We start from the raw sequence: 20771 nt of genomic DNA, 5'->3' as shown, positions 1-20771 counted from the left end.
CTGTATTCATACTTCTGAGATGTATTATGCTATATTATATAGTATTTATACTCCTGAGCTTTATTATACTGTATTCATACTCCTGAGCTTTATTATACTATATTCATACTCCTGAGCTTTATTATACTATACTTATACTCCTGAGCTTTATTATACTATATTCATACTCCTGAGCTTTATTATACTATACTTATACTCCTGAGCTTTATTATACTATATTCATACTCCTGAGCTTTATTATACTGTATTCATACTTCTGAGATGTATTATGCTATATTATATAGTATTTATACTCCTGAGCTTATTATACTGTACTTGTAGACTCCTGAGCTTTATTATACTGTATTCATACTTCTGAGATGTATTTATACTCCTGAGCTTTATTATACTATATTCATACTCCTGAGCTTTATTATACTGTATTCATACTCCTGAGCTTTATTAGACTGTATTCATACTTCTGAGATGTATTATGCTATATTATATAGTATTTATACTCCTGAGCTTTATTATACTGTATTCATACTCCTGAGCTTTATTAGACTGTATTCATACTTCTGAGATGTATTATGCTATATTATATAGTATTTATACTCCTGAGCTTTATTATACTATATTCATACTCCTGAGCTTTATTATACTGTATTCATACTTCTGAGATGTATTATGCTATATTATATAGTATTTATACTCCTGAGCTTTATTATACTGTATTCATACTCCTGAGCTTATTATACTGTACTTGTAGACTCCTGAGCTTTATTATACTGTATTCATACTTCTGAGATGTATTTATACTCCTGAGCTTTATTATACTGTATTCATACTCCTGAGCTTTATTAGACTGTATTCATACTTCTGAGATGTATTATGCTATATTATATAGTATTTATACTCCTGAGCTTATTATACTATACTTATACTCCTGAGCTTTATTATACTATAATATACTCCTGAGCTTATTATACTGTACTTGTATACTCCTGAGCTTTATTATACTGTATTCATACTTCTGAGCTTTATTATACTGTATTCATACTCCTGAGCTTTATTATACTGTATTCATACTTCTGAGATGTATTATGCTATATTATATAGTATTTATACTCCTGAGCTTTATTATACTATAATATACTCCTGAGCTTATTATACTGTACTTATACTGCTGAGCTTTATTATACTTCTGTTTATACTCCTGAGCTTTATTAAACTATATACTTCTGAGCTTTATTATACTATACTTATACTTCTGAGCTTTATTATACTATACTTATACTTCTGAGTTTTATTATACTATACTCATACTCCTGAGCTTTATTATACTATACTTATACTCCTGAGCTTTATTATACTTTTGTTTATACTCCTGAGCTTTATTAAACTATATTCATACTTCTGAGCTTTATTATACTATACTTATACTTCTGAGCTTTATTATACTATACTTATACTCCTGAGCTTTATTATACTATACTTATACTCCTGAGCTTTATTATAATATACTTATACTCCTGAGCTTTATTATAATACACTTATACTCCTGAGCTTTATTATAATATACTCCTGAGCTTTCTTATACTATACTTATACTCCTGAGCTTTCTTATACTATACTTATACTCCTGAGCTTTATTACACTATATTCATACTCCTGAGCTTTATTATACTGTATTCATACTTCTGAGATGTATTATGCTATATTATATAGTATTTATACTCCTGAGCTTTATTATACTGTATTCATACTCCTGAGCTTATTATACTGTACTTGTAGACTCCTGAGCTTTATTATACTGTATTCATACTTCTGAGATGTATTTATACTCCTGAGCTTTATTATACTGTATTCATACTCCTGAGATGTATTATGCTATATTATATAGTATTTATACTCCTGAGCTTATTATACTATACTTATACTCCTGAGCTTTATTATACTATAATATACTCCTGAGCTTTCTTATACTATACTTATACTCCTGAGCTTTCTTATACTATACTTATACTCCTGAGCTTTCTTATACTATACTTATACTCCTGAGCTTTCTTATACTATACTTATACTCCTGAGCTTTCTTATACTATACTTATACTCCTGAGCTTTATTATACTATACTTATACTCCTGAGCTTTCTTATACTATACTTATACTCCTGAGCTTTATTATACTTCTGTTTATACTTCTACACTTACTTTTGGCAGCAAGTAGGAAAAATATTGAGTCAGAACTTGATAGGACTTTCCATTCATTGCAAAGTGAAAGTTTCCTAAGATGGTGGGAATATTAATCCATCCTTCACCCACATTGATAAGTGACTCCAGAGGGGAAAAGAGGAAAGATGGTTATTGTAACAAAAGATACACATAATAAATTGTATATTCTTCTAATTATTATACATTATATTATTCTGTAGTGATTTGGAAGCTCATTCTAAAATAATACAGTGAACATTCTTATTCTGTTGAAGAGTTTACACTGAGCGGTGACAGCGTTGACCCCTGATGATCAGCTGATCACTGACATAACTTCTGCTTTTATTAACCCTAGCTGGTGTTTCATTGGATATCCTCTGTAATTACTTTAGATACCTGATTTTTACAAGGTTTCCTATCTGTATGATAGATGGACCTGTAGACTGGGTGGATTCACACATAAGGTATCGCAATGGATTTCATGCTACAAGTTTTGCAGTGAAATCCGCTGTGCTCCTGATTTCTGTTAAAGTCTATGGCACTGCCTTCTCATAGAAGGGATTCATTTCCCTGTGAGAATGTATCGCGCCATAGACTTGGATAAATGGAACTATTTTGCTCTGTTTGCACCGGTGCGCTCCCACTTACTTCTCTGGGTCTCACTGAAGGCAGCGCAGCGGAGAAGCATACAACTTCAGCCCTGAATAAGAAGCTAAGTGAATAAGAAACCCGCTTCAGCATGATTGGGATTGTGTCGGTGGAACACGGACAGGTAACTAGTAGAGATCGGTCAGTATGAATATTATTAACAATCCCTCATTCCTCTTCCATCAGTTCAGATAACTGTGCTCTTCTAGTAGTGATGTTTGTCATATTGTTACTTACTTTAGTCTTTACATGGTTTCCGTTTTCTTGGCTCTCAGATAACGTTTTCCAAGTAAGTGAAGCCGGGGAGTCCTTCTGAGGTTCACAGGCCTCCAGCATAATAATGTTACTGTTAGATGGGATCATCCCCGACTTTTTACCAACAGTCACAGCTGTCTGCAGGTTGTCACCTATGAAGACAATACAAGATGGTGGACGGTCTAAGAAAGGGAAGGACTAAGTATCTATATGTATACTCATTGTAATTTGTATGTAACACTTTGATAATAAGGGTAAAGATACATGATAAAAGGTAGGGTAGCCCTTTTATTGTATGTCTCTCCACAATCTATGTATACAGTCATTTATTTATACAGTAATTTACCGATTTTTTTTCCTATAGGGGCATGCTAATCAGATTAAAGGGGTACTCCGGCAAAAAATATTTTTCTTTCAAATCAACTGGTTTCAAAAAGTTATATAGATTTGTAATTTACTTCTACTGAAAAATCTTCAGTCTTCCAGTACTTATTAGCTGCTGTATGTCCTGCAGGAAGTGGTGTATTCTCTCCAGTCTGACACAGTGCTCTCTGCTGCCACCTCTGTCCATGTCAGGAACTGTCCAGAGCAGCAGCAAATCCCCATAGAAAACCTCTCCTGCTCTGGACAGTTCCTGACATGGACACAGGTGGCAGCAGAGGGCACTGTGTCAGACTGGAGAGAATACATCACTTTCTGCAGGACATACAGCGGCTGATAAATACTGGAGATTTTTAATAGAAGTAAATTACAAATCTATATAACTTTCTAACACCAGTTGATTTGAAAGAAAAAAGATTTTTGCTGGAATATCCCTTTAAGTTCTGAATAGAAGAGAATGCAAGTGCTGTGTTAGTTAGTAATCTTGTAGATACAGGAACTGAACCAGTTAATCAATTTTTAGGTAAAAGCTAAAAGACATAAAGCACTAAATACCTGTGACCATCACAGCCCTAATATTGGCCTCGCTCAGTTCCTGTAGTGCTGCGTTGGTTTCTGGTTTAAGCCGATTTTCCAGGATCAATAAGCCAAGGAAGGAGAGGTCACATTCCACTACTTCCCTGTTTAAAAAAATATTTTCATTAAGTGTATTTGTTATTAAGGGGTTAATGGTGATACAGAGAGTGCTCTGATGCACGCCTTCTCTGTACAGCGCTGCCCCCGGCTGCTATCAGCAACTACTAGACAGCGCGGCAATAGGGTCGCTGCCAAAACTGACAGTGTCATTTAAATGGCTTCAAAAAGTCATCACCCGGGTGTAGTGCCGGGCTCACCTCCACACAACTACTGTCCTCTAACTGTCTTATATATCCACCTAATCAGCCTTCTCTCTCTGTACCTCTCCCTGCTTCTCCTTACCTCTCCCTGCCTCTCTGTACCTCTCCCTGTCTCTCTGTACCTCTCCCTGCTTCTCCTTACCTCTCCCTGCCTCTCTGTGCTTTTCCGTACCTCTTCCTGCCTCCCCGTGCTTCTCCTTACCTCTCCATGCTTCTTACTTCTCTGTGCTTCTCCTTACCTCTCCCTTACCTCTTCGTGCTTCTCCTTACCTCTCCGTGCTTTTCCATACCTCTTCCTGCCTTTCCGTGCTTCTCCTTACCTTTCCGTGCTTCTCCTTACCTCTCCGTGCTTCTCCTTACCTCTCCCTGCCTCTCTGTGCTTCTCCTTACCTCTCCCTGCCTCTCCGTGCTTCTCCTTACCTCTCCATGCTTCTCCTTACTTCTCTGTGCTTCTCCTTACCTCTCCGTGTTTCTCCTTACCTCTCCCTGCCTCTCTGTGCTTCTCTTTACCTCTCCCTGCCTCTCTGTGCTTCTCCTTACCTCTCCCTGCCTCTCCGTGCTTCTCCTTACCTCTCCGTGCTTCTCCTTACCTCTCCGTGCTTCTCCTTACCTCTACCTGCCTTTCTGTGCTTCTCCTTACCTCTCTGTGCTTCTCCTTACCTCTCTGTGCTTCTCCTTACCTCTCCGTGCTTCTCCTTACCTCTCCCTTCCTCTCCGTGCTTCTCCTTACCTCTCCGTACTTCTCCTTACCTCTCTCTGCCTCTCTGTGCTTCTCCTTACCTCTCTGTGCTTCTCCTTACCTCTCCCTCCCTCTCCGTGCTTCTCCTTACCTCTCCTTACCTCTCCCTGCCTCTCCGTGCTTCTCCTTACCTCTCCGTGCTTCTCCTTACCTCTCCCTGCCTCTCCGTGCTTCTCCTTACCTCTCCGTGCTTCTCCTTACCTCTCCCTGCCTCTCCGTGCTTCTCCTTACCTCTCCCTTCCTCTCCGTGCTTCTCCTTACCTCTCCGTGCTTCTCCTTACCTCTCAATGCTTCTCCTTACCTCTCCGTGCTTCTCCTTACCTCTCCCTGCTTCTTCTTACCTCTCCCTCCCTCTCCGTGCTTCTCCTTACCTCTCCGTGCTTCTCCTTACCTCTCCGTGCTTCTCCTTACCTCTCCCTGCCTCTCCGTGCTTCTCCTTACCTCTCCCTCCCTCTCCGTGCTTCTCCTTACCTCTCCGTGCTTCTCCTTACCTCTCCCTGCCTCTCCGTGCTTCTCCTTACCTCTCCCTGCCTCTCCGTGCTTCTCCTTACCTCTCCCTGCTTCTCCTTACCTCTCCGTGCTTCTCCTTACCTCTCCCTGCCTCTCCGTGCTTCTCCTTACCTCTCCCTGCCTCTCCGTGCTTCTCCTTACCTCTCCGTGCTTCTCCTTACCTCTCCCTGCCTCTCCGTGCTTCTCCTTACCTCTCCATGCTTCTCCTTACCTCTCCCTGCCTCTCCGTGCTTCTCCTTACCTCTCCCTGCCTCTCCGTGCTTCTCCTTACCTCTCCCTGCCTCTCCGTGCTTCTCCTTACCTCTCCGTGCTTCTCCTTACCTCTCCCTGCCTCTCCGTGCTTCTCCTTACCTCTCCATGCTTCTCCTTACCTCTCCCTGCCTCTCTGTGCTCCTGCATTTATACTGAAGGAGGAAGAGTGACGCCACAGGGGGGTTGGGGGTGGTTACTCGCAGCTGATTGGCCGGCTTTGGATGTGATGTAATATATAATGTGCGGCTGCCATCTTTACAAACTTGTTCAGAACTTTACAAGAAAATTCAGTTTGATACAGAACTAATACAGAAGGAATCTTGGTTTGGTTTGTTCATTTCTATTCAAGACTTTAGGGGACATTTCTTAAGAGCGGTGTTCTCGTACTGAAATGGAGCTGAAGTAGATTTCTGCTCTGGCTGACGAATGTTTCCAGCCATAAACCGTGACACATTAGATGCTGGAGGCGGCCACTAGGCTAGCAGGGATTACGTCTGGCGTATGCCCTGAAGAAGACCTAAATGTGCATGTTCTCCGCGGCATACGCAGGGGGCGCTCCTTCTTAGATCTGACTCTGACTAAATAGAGAAATAATTGCAGCAGTTATTGTTACCTGTCTATGTCAGAAAACTTTGGCAGACCTGCTTTTTGCAGCGACCGATGTGCTAAGCCGATTACTCGGAAGCCTTGTGTTGTGAAGTGCTCCAGTTTCTTCGAGAAGCAGATGGGAACTGTTAGGAAAAAACGACTCAAAATCAAAACTATTTGCAGCTACGCCGACTGGTGAAACGCTGACCGACAAGTCACATGACGGAGGAGGGAACCTAAATATTGAGTATTTCCTAAAATTCTTGAATAATAATAATAAATATTCATCCATAATAGAGGCACCGATTTTCCCCAATATGAAACGAAACATTCTAATGCAGTAATTGTACATAGAGAAATATAAAATATATACTGTATATATATATATATATATATATATACACACATCCATAATAACTGTAACTATATTACAGTTTGTTCCTATTGTAAAATATACAACACTAAGGGGGACATTTATTAAGACCAGCATACGAGTCTTAAATAAAGCCCCGCCCCTTCCCCATCCGGATTTACTAAGGGTGCCTTTACACAGACAGATTATCTAACACATTTTTGAAGCCAAAGCCAGGAATGAATTTGAATGCAAGAGAAATCTCAGTCTTTCCCTTATGACCTGTTCTCTCTTTATAGTCTGTTCCTGGCTTTGGCTTCAAAAATCTGTCAGGTAAATCTCTCTGTGTAAAGGCACCATAAAAGATGCACACCTCTTAATACAGCCGGCTGGTCCTGCACCCGGCGCAGGCATTGTACAATAATATACACCTGCTATGAACCAGGTGTAGTTTTTTGCGTGGTCTAGGCCTGTTACCAGACGTAAACCTTTATAAATGAGGCGCAGGGGAAAGCCACGCCTCCTCCCCGTCTGGTTGCGCCACCCGCCCACCTGGCGAGTGGGAGATATGGCTCGTGTACGCCACAGAAAAGAGGTGAATCTGCCAGGGGCGCACAATGATAAATCCCCAATAGATTAACAAAGTAGGTTGTAGATGCAGCATTTCATGATTTATTATATTTTAGGCTTTACACATTTTATAGTTACCGGTTTCTGGTTTGCAAAAGCGAATGACCATTTCGGGCGCCCCCTTCATGAAGACGGCCATGTCACCCTCTCCAATAACCTGAGTAATCACAGACATGCGCTGCAAACTGGAGGAGAATGGAAACTGGTGCAGAATAAGGATTCCTGCCACTGGAGCCTGCAGTACAGGTAGAAGAAGCTGAGAATTAGACATAAATGTACAGAATAGAATATATTGTACATCCTAAATCTTATAGTTTGTATAGTTTGATATTTTGAAATTGTTGTGTTTTACTGTAATAAAGGGGGAATAACGAAAAATGTTTTCTTTCAGATCCACTGGTGCCAGAAAGTTATGAAGATTTGTATTTTACTACTATTAAAAAAAATCTCCAGTCTTCCAGTACTTATCAGCTGCTGTATGTCCTGCAGGAAGTGGTGTATTCTCTCCAGTCTGACACAGTGCTCTCTGCTGCCACCTCTGTCCATGTCAGGAACTGTCCAGAGCAGCAGCAAATCCCCATAGAAAACCTCTCCTCCTCTCCAGACTGGAAAGAAAACACCACTTTCTGCAGGATATACAGCAGCTGATAAGTGCTGGAAGTTTTTTTTTTTTATGGAAGTAAATTACAAATTTCTGGAACTTTCAGACACCAGGTCATTGGAAAGAAATGGTTTTTGCTCCTGAGAGTTGGTTTCCTGATAGTGGTCTCAGGCACAGGCCCTCTGGTGTGTCAACCAGGGCTTGAGATGGGTGCTGGGGACCTTATTTCCACTGCTCCGACTCCATGGGGACAGATGAAAGCTTCGGTGACAACACACCTGGCCAGGTGATTGCGGCAGCCCACCATCCGCGCAGCCCTCGCATCAAGATTATGCATGAACTTCAGGAGGTGGTCTTTTACGGAGCTCCTACCAACATATAAGGTACGGCCATGCTGGAGAATCCTTAGGAAGCCATACACCTTGTATCTGTGGAACGCTGATGTCCCACTCCCACTCCTCTCCGAAAAGACAAGGGTGGAGAAGAAGGAGATGGAGCGCACAGCCGGCTTACCTTTGCAGCATGAGGTCCGGGTCTGACCACCGCGCAGCTATTTATTAGATTGTCTTCTTCTTTGATGTTCACCTCATAATCTCCAAGTTCCTGTTCCAAAAAAATTAAATCAGATATTATATTAAAATGGTTTTTAAGATTTAACTGTTTGTCTGAGACGTCTGAGAGGCTGAAGAGGCCGGAGAGGCCGGAGAGGCCGGAGAGGCCGGAGAGGTCGGAGAGGTCGGAGAGGTCGGAGAGGCCGGATTAGTTGGACTGACAATGTTTATTGCTTTCCCGCTTGCGGCAAAGTTAGTTACAGTATAATAGAAATGTCACCAAGTTTGGTCAGGACAGGGGTCACACAACCCGATATCACTATCGCACATTATCACATTTGTCATCGGCCTAGTAAATTCCATAGTTATTGGCCTAAAGGCCCTATTCCACCAACAGATCTGACGACAGATTATCTGCCAAAGATTTGAAGCCAAATCCGGGAGTGAATTTGATTATATCTCTGATTATAGTCTGTTTCTGGCTTTGGCTTCAAATCTTTTGCAGATAATCTGTCGTCAGATCTGTTGGTGGAATAGGGTCTTTAGTCGGCTCTGTCATTAAACAACTTTGCATATTCTGACAGAGGCATCAATATCTAGTGTGTTTCACTGTGTGTGTGTGTGTGTGTGTGTGTAGTAGAGCTGTGTGTGTAGTAGAGCTGTGTGTGTGTGTAGTAGAGCTGTGTGTGTAGTAGAGCTGTGTGTGTGTGTAGCAGAGCTGTGTGTGTGTGTGTGTGTGTGTGTGTGTGTGTAGTAGAGCTGTGTGTGTGTGTGTGTGTGTGTGTGTAGCAGAGCTGTGTGTGTGTGGACATTCTGTACTGCTAAGCAGATTGTTTAAAATCATATAAACTTTAAAAAAAAAAAAAGCTTTGCATGATGAGCATTATATAGCAATATGGGGGAATCCTAATATGGGGGAATCCTATGACAGGAGACGTTTCTCATGAGCCCAGACTTCATTTGTGTGAAACTGCAATACAACTAAATGGCCCAATGCAGATGATGAGACCACGATAACACCGCGCTGACAGGATGACATCTAACCTCTTCTCCAACCCTAAGTAACCCAAGTACTGTCCACATACTGCACCTTATGAAATCGGCTGAAAGCAGAAATATACTATAGTGTTTTTTTATTGGAAACTTACCCAGCCGGTGCCATCAAACATCTTTAAGTCCAGTGGATCGCCTTGTAACTTTCCATCCAATGTAATAAGTGAGTGACAACTCGTCATTGCTTGAAGTATCGGGCACCAGTATAGATTATCAGAAGTAGTGAAAAATATTGTATCCTGAAAGCTATAAAGAAACATTGTTACATATGATATAGCTGCTGCATTTATTCTAAATACTAAAGGGGAACTCTCAGGAGGTTAAAGGGGAAGAAGGTGAGAAGAATCTAACCTGCTGATATTTTCTTATTGCACAAGAGATGCCGAGGAGGAGGGTATGTCTCTTATCAGGGACGTAGCTAGGATTCAGATCCCATATATACAGTATATACTCGGTGATGTGGCAAAAAAAAATCTCTTGTGGCCAGAGGCAGAATCCTGCATCAGAGGAGAAAGCCAATGTCTGCTTGTTCTGTCCATCCCCTGTATGTAACTATAACAGCCTACTAGGAGCCTCATGGTTATATACATAGGTGCAGGAGCAGACTACCTTCTGCTTAACCCTTTATTTACTGCAGTTTGTTAGTGACTCAGTGTTCTCTTACATGCTGTAACACAAACAAAGGGTTAATGCAGAAGAAAATTAGCTCTCTCCTGCTACTCCTGCACTGATAACCCCTGACCTCTGCAGGAGCTCAGAAGTTATTAGAGAGCTAACTGTCTTGAGCTTATATTAACCCTTTTTTGTGTTGTAGCATGTAAGAGAACTCTGGGTCACTTACACACTGCAGTACATAAGGGGTTAAGCAAAAGGACTCAGGAGGCTCTTATCTTCCCTGGGCCCCCTCCCTCTATGGGCCCCATAGCAACCGCCTTCCCTGCCTCTATGGTAGCTACACCACTGTCTCTTATAGCATGTCCCTTACAGTATGTCTCTTATAGTGTGTCTCTTATAGTGTGTCTCTTATAGTGTGTCCCTTACAGTGTGTCTCTTATAGTATGTCTCTTATAGTGTGTCCCTTACAGTGTGTCCCTTACAGTATGTCTCTTATAGTGTGTCTCTTATAGTGTGTCCCTTACAGTATGTCTCTTATAGTGTGTCTCTTATAGCATGTCTCTTATAGCATGTCTCTTATACTGTGTCCCTTATAGTATGTCTCTTATAGTATGTCTCTTATAGTGTGTCTCTTATATTATGTCTCTTATAGCGTGTCTCTTATAGTATGTCTCTTATTGTGTGTCTCTTATAGTGTGTCTCTTATAGTATGTCTCTTATAGTGTGTCTCTTATAGTGTGTCCCTTACAGTATGTCTCTTATAGTGTGTCTCTTATAGTGTGTCTCTTATAGCATGTCTCTTATAGCGTGTCTCTTATACTGTGTCCCTTATAGTATGTCTCTTATAGTATGTCTCTTATAGTGTGTCTCTTATAGTGTGTCCCTTATAGTATGTCTCTTATAGTGTGTCTCTTATAGTGTGTCCCTTATAGTGTGTCTCTTATACTATGTCCCTTATAGTATGTCTCTTATAGTGTGTCTCTTATAGTGTGTCTCTTATAGTGTGTCCCTTATAGTGTGTCTCTTATACTATGTCCCTTATAGTATGTCTCTTATAGTGTGTCTCTTATAGTGTGTCTCTTATAGTATGTCCCTTATAGTGTGTCTCTTATAGTATGTCTCTTATAGTGTGTCTCTTATAGTATGTCCCTTATAGTGTGTCTCTTATACTATGTCCCTTATATTATGTCTCTTATAGTGTGTCTCTTATAGTCTCTTCCTCCTCGGCAGGGCCACTTCTGCCATGAGCAGGCATGAGGATTCCGCCTTGGGCAGTAGATTCTCTGGTCCCTGCGGGGCGGCAGCTTTCGCCCTGTCAGTCTGCCTTATCTAAATGACAGGGCCTGGCTGAGTGATAGGAATCTGTGCAGCGACGTCCTCCCTCTGTCCGGCCTCTCGCTGAGGTTGATCTGGTTCAGGAGCTTTGTGCGCCATGAAGGCTCCTCACACCCGGCTCTAGAATCAGACAGATGCCCCGCCCCTGCGGTTCCTGCAGCGGTTCCTGCAAGAGGTCAGACGTCTGTGACAGCGGACAGCAGCTGACAGCTCTCCCGGCCAGCGCACACCCGCTGCAGTACCAGCTCTGTGAGGAATCCCTGAGGGGGCACTGTCAGGGCATTAGGGAGAGGGCAAATGTCCTGGGCCCCCAACCCTAAAGGGGAACCCCAGATCCACAGCTCTGACACCTCATCTACAAGAACGCATTTTGTAACTATTTGTGCAAAATTGCTGTAAAATTACCAGGATTTTGCAGAAATTCATCCGCCTGTAATAATGTATATGAGGGGCCAGAGCTGACTCCCTGCTCAGAGGCCTTAGAGGGATCATACAGGGGCTTTATCTACCTGCAAGGACCTGAGGTGACCCCTCCCCCCTGATGACGTCATCAGGTCCTTGCAGGTACAGACAGTGTGAAGAGAAAGAGGTAACGGGAGGGGGGGGGGGGTAGTATATAGGGAGGGGGGATACATGTATATGGGGGGGTAGTATATAGGGAGGGGGGATACATGTATATGGGGGGGTAGTATATAGGGAGGGGGGATACATGTATATGGGGGGGTAGTATATAGGGAGGGGTGGGATACATGTATATGGGGGGGTAGTATATAGGGAGGGGTGGGATACATGTATATGGGGGGGTAGTATATAGGGAGGGGTGGGATACATGTATATGGGGGGTAGTATATAGGGAGGGGTGGGATACATGTATATGGGGGGGTAGTATATAGGGAGGGGTGGGATACATGTATATGGGGGGTAGTATATAGGGAGGGGTGGGATACATGTATATGGGGGGGTAGTATATAGGGAGGGGGGATACATGTATATGGGGGGTAGTATATAGGGAGGGGTGGGATACATGTATATGGGGGGTAGTATATAGGGAGGGGTGGGATACATGTATATGGGGGGTAGTATATAGGGAGGGGTGGGATACATGTATATGGGGGGGGGTAGTATATAGGGAGGGGTGGGATACATGTATATGGGGGGTAGTATATAGGGAGGGGTGGGATACATGTATATGGGGGGGGTAGTATATAGGGAGGGGTGGGATACATATATATGGGGGGGGTAGTATATAGGGAGGGGTGGGATACATGTATATTTGGGGGGTAGTATATAGGGAGGGGTGGGATACATGTATATGGGGGGTAGTATATAGGGAGGGGTGGGATACATGTATATGGGGGGTAGTATATAGGGAGGGGTGGGATACATGTATATGGGGGGTAGTATATAGGGAGGGGTGGGATACATGTATATGGGGGTAGTATATAGGGAGGGGTGGGATACATGTATATGGGGGGGTAGTATATAGGGAGGGGTGGGATACATGTATATGGGGGGGTAGTATATAGGGAGGGGTGGGATACATGTATATGGGGGGGTAGTATATAGGGAGGGGTGGGATACATGTATATGGGGGGGTAGTAAATAGGGAGGGGTGGGATACATGTATATGGGGGGGTAGTATATAGGGAGGGGTGGGATACATGTATATGGGGGGTAGTATATAGGGAGGGGTGGGATACATGTATATGGGGGGGTAGTATATAGGGAGGGGTGGGATACATGTATATGGGGGGGGTAGTATATAGGGAGGGGTGGGATACATGTATATGGGGGGGTAGTATATAGGGAGGGGTGGGATACATGTATATGGGGGGAGGGGGGGTAGTATATAGGTATAGGGAGGGGTGGGATACATGTATATGGGGGGGTAGTATATAGGGAGGGGTGGGATACATGTATGAGGGGAGGGGAGGGGGGGTAGTATATAGGGAGCAGTATATATGAGACCATTATGTGGGGGCCATATTAGTGAGTACAAACTACAAATACAGAGCTGCCCTCTGAGGCGCGCACTACTAAGGGGTCTCAGGGTGGGTTCACATGTACCGTACCGTCATTTTCAGAGATTCCATACTCGCATACTGTACCTGCTCCACCATCTGGCTGCATCTGAGGCTCCCGGAGGTCCCGCTCTGCCGATCAGTGCAGGGCCCCACCGCAGTCACTGATTGGCTGTGCGGGACCTATGGGGACCGGGAGCCTCAGCCGGAGGGTGGAGCCGATACAGTATGCTCCGGCCAGCGGGGGGGGGGGGGGGGAGGGGGGTTAGAGGGGGCTCCATTTACATACAGCGGGATGACAATCCAACTGTGAGTATGGAATCTCATTGAGGCAGGGAATCCGCAGCGGATACGGTACGTGTGAACAAAACCTCAGAGGCTAACAGTATTATTTGGTGTCTGCAGCTGGCAATATTAGGTGGTCTGAGGCCTTTACTATTAGGGGGTCTCTAAGACTGGGGTCCCCATATGTCACCACCACTAAAGTGACCAGCCACTCAGCCAATCAGCCAATCACTGGCTGCGGTGCTGTCCTGTTTTGGTCACTGATTGGCTGAGCGGGCTGTCACTGCAGAGACTGGTTCGGAATTCAGGTATCCCAGAAATAAGTCAGGAGGACACCGAGGAGCACGGACAGGTAAGTAACACAGCTTCATTATATTGCACCTATAAGGCGAGATGTCTGTGCAGTCCCGCTATATGATGATCGAGCCGTGTCATTCAGCAGATCAGCCGTCACTTACAGGGAGAGTCGGACATCTAATACGGCCATTAGGCTCTAAATGAGATTGTTTTTCACTCTTGAGTAAAACTTACCAGCTCTTTTCACAAGGAAGGACGCCGTACAAATCCAGTATGTCTTCTGTTAGAGTGCCAGTCTATGCAGAGAGAATAGATACATTGTATAAGAATAGAGTTTAACATCCATAAAGTTTTGTTATGTTCTGTTTGTTTAAGGGGGACTCTGGCGATTTTTTTTTTTTTCTTTCAAATCAGTGGTGTATTCGCTCTAGTCTTCCAGTACTTATCAGCTGCTGTATGTCCTGCAGGAAGTGGTGTATTCGCTCCAGTCTGACACCTCTGTCCATGTCAGGAACTGTCCAGACTAGTTGCAAATCGCCATAGAAACCCTCTCCTGCTCTGGACAGTTCCTGACATTGACAGAGTTGTCAGACTGGGGAGAATACACCACTTCCTGCAGGACATACAGCAGCTGATAAGTATTGGAAGACTGGAGATTTTAAAAAAGTAAGTAAATTACAAATTTATATAACTATGTGACAGCAGTTGACAGTCATAATACCTGCATATTTTACTCTTACGGTTTTATTGGATTAATATTAGAACAACATAAGATCCCAAGTTAGACTATGTGCAGACTGGCATCAATTCTTTGTGCGGACCGCGGAATTTGCCAGCGAATATCATTGAGTCTATGGGACGGGTGGAACTTGAAGCGGAGCTGCGCAGCGTAATGTGCTTGTATTCCCTGTGTGTATTCTGTAGTGTGAACCTACCCTTACAGGGAAACGTACTTACCTTATCAAAACATATTAGATTGAGCTGTCCGGCCACATTGATTCTCTGGGGACTGATGCAGAAGATACCCTGCTTCTTTAGCCGTGTTTGGCCGTACAGAAGACAAAGTGTAATAGATGCCGGGAGGGCGGCATTCACCGCCACTGTTAACATCAGGAAGGACATGAGTACGATGTCATGTACACTGGCCTAAGGAAGCAGCGACAGAAAAACACGTAAAGGTAACGAAAGCAATGAAAATGAGATGATCTGCCGGCAACCATCAGAAAACTAACCGGATTTACTAACATGTGTGTCTGTTATTAATTCATGTTACGTGTTTTTTTATCCATGATATCATAAATACAATAAGCCTAAAGGGGTACTCCGGCAAATATATATTTTTCCTTTCAAACCAGTTGGTTTCAGAAAGTTTTATAGATTTGTAATTTACTTCTATTTGAAAATATCCAGTCTTCCAGTACTTTCAGCTGCTTCATGTCCTGCAGGAACTGGTGTATTCCCTCCAGTCTGACACAGTGCTCTCTGCTGCCACCTCTGTCCATGTCAGGAACTGTCCAGAGCAGGAGAGGTTTTCTATGGGGATTTGCTGCTGCTCTGGACAGTTCCTGACATGGACAGAGGTGGCAGGAGAGAGCACTGTGTCACACTGGAGAGAATACACCACTTCCTGCAGGACATACAGCATCTGATAAGTACTGGAAGACTGGAGATTTTCAAATAGAAGTAAATTACAAATCTATATATAAGTTTCTGAAACCAGTTGATTTGAATTAAGTTTATGTACCTTTAACATGTACCTCCAATTAGCCTATGTTCTTAGCCACCGTTTTACACCTCAGAAAATGGCTGTGCTAGTTTCAGAGGTATTTTAAGCCATTAACAGCCACAAAATGCCCAAATTATGTCAATATTAAGGCATTTAAATGTTAGTATTGAGCGTAACAGAAGTTGAAGGGAAATTTATGGGGGGGGGGGGGGTATATTAAAGGTTCGCCTGGCATACATTGGAATAAGGGCACAGAGTTTTTCCTGCTTACATGATGGGCAGGCAGGGGGGCACAGCAAGACGGAGGGGAGGAATGGCCTCAGGCTGATTTGTTCCCTCTAGCAGGCGTAAATGATGGCAAAGTTCTACATTTCTGCCCCAGAGAGTTCTGTGCTTCTCTGTAAATCGGCCATGGGGCCTTATGTACCCGTACATCCATCTTGATATTTACCCCATTGTCTTTTTGTGCTTATTACATTTTTAATTCCATCTTTACAATTTTAACAAACTGAGAAGCAGGAGGCTTTTTTTTAGTTCTATCGGCATATGAGCGCAGAGGCTTTGCTTCTTCCCCGAGAAGGTCCAGTGTGGGTTTGAAGGCTTTGTGTTTAGCCAAGGTCCGACGGGAAAGGTCAGTGAGTAACTGGAGCAGGGTCCCCTCGTAGTAGTACCCACCCCCATAGCACCGATCTGCCCCCTGGCCGGCCCTCCCCTTTCCTTTTTGAAAAATGTGCTCATCTCTAATGGATCTAAAAACATTATAAGGAAAGTAGAATTTTACTGCTCGCCTCACATTTTTCAAGCCTGATGTCTGTATTATTTGTCTTCACCTTCTTGCTACAACATGTGTCATTTGCGCAACCAGACAAAACAGATGAGGAGAGAAGTAAGCTTCTTGGGGGATATTTATTAGGACCGCCGTACTCGTAAAACGTCTTAAATAAAGCTCCGCCCCCAATTACCCCACCAGATTAGACACACACCTCTTAGTGAATCCGCTGACATCTGCGTCTGTTCCAGGAATTGAGCAAAAATCTACACATGGTCCGGAGCAGGAGTAGATTTCTGCCATGGTTCCAGGTGTAAACCATAAAAAATTAGGCACCAGAAGAGGCAACATCTCCTCCCCTCCTTGCTGCACCCCCCCACCCCCACCCATCAGGCCGAGTGAGGCTTACCCCTGGCATACGCCGCAGAAAACATGGCCCCTTTTTTGGATAATTTGTCAATCTCGCAATAGTGCGATAAAGACCATGTTAGACATTTCCTGAGTAATCACACCTACAAATGACAACAACTACAGTATATACTGTTATAACATACTATACTATATACTCCTATAACTTGTGTTATACACAGGTCACATCTCTAACACAATACTCACCCCATTCTTTACATACACTGCTGCAGTATAGATAACTCCAAGTACAGCAAAAGCCACAAGTACCGAGAGGAACCTAAGGGCCTCTCTGTGCAGTTTGACATTCATCGGTTTGTTGTATAGAATCGCTCTGACCAGATCTCCCTTTGCCGTATTGAAACCTAAAGAAAAAAATCAACAACAACAAAATGTAAATATCCAATTACAGGGACCAAAACTGACAAACTATACAAATATAAACTATACAAATAACTATACAAATATAAACTATACAAATAACTATACAAATATAAACTATACAAATAACTATACAAATATAAACTATACAAATAATAATAATTCTTGCAAAGTTCGGAATGAATCTGGGTTTAGGAGGCTCGGATCGGCTCATCTCTATTTTTAACCTTTGCCAAAGCAATAAATAAAAAATAAAAAAAACACAAAAATGGGTTGTGAAGGATCACAGATACTGCCCATATACGTCTGCATGGATTTATTTTTTTCGTCCACATTAATGAAAACTTCATTTCTTTTGCTGCCGGATTTGCTAACAGACTGGAGCTAATTGCTGGAGTTCCTGCACCACAGGGTCATCTATCTTTGCTGGAGTTCCTGCACCACAGGGTCTTCTATCTTTGCTGGAGTTCCTGCACCACAGGGTCATCTATCTTTGCTGGAGTTCCTGCACCACAGGGTCATCTATCTTTTCTGGAGTTCCTGCACCACGGGGTGACTCCATCTTTGCTAGACTTCTCCAACAAAACAGGATTCTTTAACCCATTTAAGTAAAGTTCACAAACGTCCTTTTTTTTTGCAGTTTTGCATCTGTTCTTTTGGACGGTCATCACATTGGCGGCAAAACGCTTTCGGTTTATGCAAATTATGGCTGTATATTGCATAGAACACTCATGTCTGGTCGTCTAAAAAAATTAAAATGAGATGAATCGACAAAAAAAGATGTTGTGTAGATATAGCCCTAAGCTACTTTTAGGCTCCCACTATGGGACTGTATTGATTACAGGCTTTTATTGATTTATAATAATTCATCATCATTATTGGCGGCCGTCGTTATCAATGCACAGACGTCTTTTGGTGCTGTAATCCTGAAGTAGCAACATAGTAACATAGCCTATAGTAATTCACATACAAGGAAACCAGCACACCCACCGGTTTGTAGGACGACGGCTTTTACCAGATCCTGAGCCCCTTTTTTAGTCTGAATGACCTCGGTTCCACAGTAAAGAACGTGCTTCTTGTAGTCTTCTCCGCTGTGCGTCATCCAGGGAATGAAGTTGTTAACTTTTGGCAGCGGAGTTTTAGTCACAGGAATACTTTCACCTCAAAATAAAAAAAAAAATAAAAATATCTATCTATATATATATATATATATATATATATATATATATATATATATATATATATGTTATGTGTAGTTGCAGAATAATGAGTGCGACTATAACAGTGTCACATACCGGCGGTAGTGTCACATCACAGGAATAAACCGCAGGCGGATAGAAATTATTTATAACAAAAGATGAAAGATAATCACAAAATATCCTTTCTAGTATTTATAATCATTTTCATTTTTGCTAAATTACCAGGATAGAAGCGCGGTCCTCCCCCGGCTCTGTGTGATCAGTGACCAGTCAGACATATAATGGGGCTCGATGAATAAACTGATCACGTGATACTGAGCTGGGAGAGGACTGCGCTTAGCGCGGTGTTTTCCTGACTCCATCTCCCAATCGGGTCTGAATGCTCAGATCTGGACCGTTCAGAAAGTTTAACGTCTCTATGACGTCTCTATGATGTCTCTATGATGTCTCTATGACATCTCTATGACATCTCTATGATGTCTCTATGATGTCTCTATGACGTCTCTATGACATCTCTATGATGTCTCTATGATGTCTCTATGACATGTCAAAAATTTTGTGACACTTTAATATTCTGTTCCCTTGTATTCTATTCTCTTCATTATTTAGTCATTTGGCCACGACCACACAATGTTTCTTTCTTTTTTTTGGCTCTTTGACAGACTCACATTGTTAAACTTGTAATATATTGTTTCCTTGTTTCCGGAACCTTTATAAAATTCTATAAATAATTATTTAAACTTTCTTGTATGGAGTTAGTGATGGTGACCACAATCCAGGAGGCCCAACACCCAAATGTCACATAAGAATCCACTGAACATATCTGCGGGATAATAACATCTGATAGAACTAATTGTACAGATAACTCGCAGTACCAGTCAGCATCGCCTCATTCACAGTACATCCTCCACTGATCAGAATGGCGTCACATGGTAAGAAAAGCTTGTTTCCACCCAGAACAATGACATCACCTGGAACCAGAGACTGGGATTGTACTTCTTCAAGTTCTGCAAAAAAAAAAGAAACAAAATCAACTAATGTCTATATTTCTTATTCTATTTTAAGTACTAGACATAAATATGTAAGACCTAGTATAGAGAGAACATGGATAGCAGAACAAGTACTAGATAGATAGATAGATAGATAGGAGATAGATGACAACCAAAAACATCCAAATGACCTTGATCAGAAGTTCCCATCCCCCAGTTGTTAATCCTGTGTGTTGCTCCCTCTAACATCACTGACAGCTTGAAGTCTTTGGTGGTAGTTGTGGATGAGGCTCTTTATGTTCTCAGATGGTAAAGCCGCCCATTCTTCTTGGCAAAAAGACTCCAGTTCCTGTAAATTCCCGGGCTGTCCTGTAGGAACTGCACGCTGGAGATCTCCCCAGAGTGGCTCAATGATACTGAGGGCAGGACACTGAGATGGCCACTCCAGAACCTTCACTTTGTTCTGATATCCAAGGAATTGATAATACCAGTCAGGTAGACCAACAAAAACATCAGCCACAACTGCCAGAAAAATTGTTCAGGATACAAAGAAAAACCCACAAATAACATGAGGTGAAATCCCGGACTCTCTGAGAACTAGCGGCGTGGCTGCTTCAGGATGCACAATAAGGAGACACCGGAAGAATAATGGGCGGCATAGTTGCCAGAATTGGCCATTACTATGCAAATGTCACAAAGTATCTCACCTACAATACGCCAGACAGCACAGACACAAGCCTCAAAACTTCTGGAACAAGGTCATTTGGAGGGATAAGACCAAAATCCAACTTTTTGGCCACAACTATAAACATTACATTTGGAGAGGAGTCAGCAAGGCCAATGATGGAAGGTACGCCATTCTTACTGTAAAGCACAAAGAGGGTCTCTGATGTTTTGGGGATTTGTGAGCTACAAAGGCGCAGAAAACTTGGTCACAGTTGAAGGAAAGATGAATGCAGCCGGTTATCAGCAAATACTGGAGGCAAATGTGCACTCATCAAGGCAACCTGTCATTGGCTACAGCAGAACAAAGTGAAGTTTCTGGAGTGGCCATCTCAGTCTCCTGACCTCAGTATCATTGAGCCACTCTGGGGAGAT

General features: G+C 42.7%; 1 protein-coding gene across 3 annotated transcripts in view; it reads right to left on the bottom strand.

Annotated features, from left to right (window-relative positions):
- Window positions 1–20771, bottom strand: part of LOC138795391 (probable cation-transporting ATPase 13A5) — a 72257-nt gene that overhangs the window by 12580 nt on the left and 38906 nt on the right. For 2 of the 3 annotated variants that reach the window (XM_069974393.1, XM_069974395.1), the window contains 12 exons: window positions 19560–19691; window positions 18476–18646; window positions 17312–17469; window positions 15159–15347; window positions 14436–14497; window positions 9744–9894; window positions 8558–8647; window positions 7522–7678; window positions 6487–6604; window positions 4032–4156; window positions 3078–3247; window positions 2193–2318 (listed from right to left, as the gene is read on the bottom strand). In XM_069974393.1, coding sequence (XP_069830494.1) covers window positions 2193–2318; window positions 3078–3247; window positions 4032–4156; window positions 6487–6604; window positions 7522–7678; window positions 8558–8647; window positions 9744–9894; window positions 14436–14497; window positions 15159–15347; window positions 17312–17469; window positions 18476–18646; window positions 19560–19691 — 1649 coding nt within the window. The remainder of the gene's footprint in view (window positions 1–2192; window positions 2319–3077; window positions 3248–4031; window positions 4157–6486; window positions 6605–7521; window positions 7679–8557; window positions 8648–9743; window positions 9895–14435; window positions 14498–15158; window positions 15348–17311; window positions 17470–18475; window positions 18647–19559; window positions 19692–20771) is intronic. The other variant, XM_069974394.1, reaches the window with a different exon arrangement.

This window comes from Dendropsophus ebraccatus, chromosome 6 (assembly GCF_027789765.1).
Source record: "Dendropsophus ebraccatus isolate aDenEbr1 chromosome 6, aDenEbr1.pat, whole genome shotgun sequence".
Taxonomy (NCBI): domain Eukaryota; kingdom Metazoa; phylum Chordata; class Amphibia; order Anura; family Hylidae; genus Dendropsophus; species Dendropsophus ebraccatus.
The sequence above is the reverse complement of the archived record's forward strand: the minus strand, read 5'-3'. Positions and strand labels throughout refer to the sequence as shown.